Genomic DNA, 1,605 nt, shown 5'->3' on the forward strand with positions numbered 1-1,605 from the left:
GTATTCAGACCCCATGAGTTTCTCCTGTGGCAGTAAAAATTCTTTTTTCATCATTAGTCCCCTGGAGTAATCCTGGAACATTTGTCATATTGATAATATTTAAGTCATTTTCAGTTGTTCATGATACATTAAATGTTACTGAGTACATTATTCTACTGGTTCGGCTCTCTTCACTTTGCATCACTTTATATAAATCTTTCAAGGGTTTTTTTTTTTAACATCTTCATTCTCATTTCTAATAGCACAACAATATTTCAAAGAACCTCATTCCACAACTTCCTCACACAGTGTTCTCACAGGGTTAGATCTGTTTTAACTAGAGTTTAAATGAAGAGAAAAGTATTTTCAAGTCACTGTCATTCACTTCTTACTCAGAATCTCCCATATTAATTATCACAATTGATCCAGGAGTACTTTCTGCATAAAAACAGCAAGGAGAGAAGTAAGGTCGAAGAGGCCCTTCAAAGGGCATGTCTGAGAAATTACAAATTAAGGATCCATTTGTGGCATCATAAAATGCTATATGTCTTTTATCATAATCCAGAAAAATGCCCACTTTCTCTAAAGGCTCACCCAGAAGAAAGCCATCTTGAGAATTCCAGAGGAAGCAATCATTTCCAGATGTGAAGCTTACCAGAGTCCATATATCCTCAGATAATGAGGAGAGTTTCCCTTTTCTTCTGATTGAATCTCTACAGATTCCCACTTCCCACTCTGTTTTATCTCCTACTTTCACCTCCCAATAGTGTCTGCCTGAAGTGAAAGTCTGGATCCCCAATACAGCAGGAGCATAATCAAACGTTTGCTGGTTGTCAGGAAGGTCCTGTGGGACATCTCCATACTTGACACTCTTCAGATCTTCAGATAGGATGAGATGTGGATGGGCTGATCCAGGATCAAGACTTATATGCCTCTGGAATTTCATGAGCATCTCTCTCAAGCCAGTGATGGGGCTGATGGTCCAGGCAAGGGAAGCAATGTCTGGTTCTTGAAGTAGCAGCTCCTCATGCCTTTCCAAAGCATCTTTCATATCTTGTAGCATTTCCAAGGACGCCTTCTCCAAATTCTCCTCTACTTCTAATTTCATTCTTTGGAGATTTTGAATCTGTTGTGAAATTTTGGCCTTGTTGAGCTCCAGTTTTGCCAGGTTGTCTGTGTATTCCTGGGCTAGTCTTTCTAGATATAGTTCTTCTTCCTCCTGTAAGAATTCATGTATTTTCCTGTATTCTGAAGTAATGGTTTGTGACAAAGAATATATAATCTCCTCACAAAGTTCCTCTCTACTTCTCAATCTGTCCAATGCAATCTTAAATTCTTCTTCTTTTTGGTACAAGATATCCCATGTCTCCTGGAGCTTGGCCCTGCACTTGTCAGCAGCCATTTTCAGAGGAAGGACTCTGTGGTCCTTGTGCCCTGGGGATAATGAACAGGAACCACAGAGAAGTCTCTGGTCTTCTTCACAGAAGAGCTTCTCTTTCTCCCCATGTTTATGACACACAGACAGGTCCACAATGCTCTGAAGCAGATGAGGTCTGAGCCTTTTGCCAGTGACAGACACAGTCTGCAAATTCCTATTAGGCAACACATCATCTTCTTCGATGATTC

At 40.2% G+C, this 1,605-nt stretch overlaps 1 protein-coding gene across 1 annotated transcript; it reads right to left on the reverse strand.

Annotated features, from left to right (window-relative positions):
* Window positions 1–367: 367 nt before the first annotated feature.
* On the reverse strand, window positions 368–1,561 carry LOC123254960 (probable E3 ubiquitin-protein ligase TRIML1; the record flags this gene model as incomplete). Its single annotated transcript, XM_044683844.1, has 1 exon — window positions 368–1,561. A coding segment is annotated over one exon (1,194 nt), but the record flags the coding sequence as incomplete, so codon positions are not given.
* Between the last annotated feature and the right edge of the window lie 44 nt (window positions 1,562–1,605).

Source organism: Gracilinanus agilis, unplaced genomic scaffold, assembly GCF_016433145.1.
Source record: "Gracilinanus agilis isolate LMUSP501 unplaced genomic scaffold, AgileGrace unplaced_scaffold36469, whole genome shotgun sequence".
Taxonomy (NCBI): Eukaryota; Metazoa; Chordata; class Mammalia; order Didelphimorphia; family Didelphidae; genus Gracilinanus; species Gracilinanus agilis.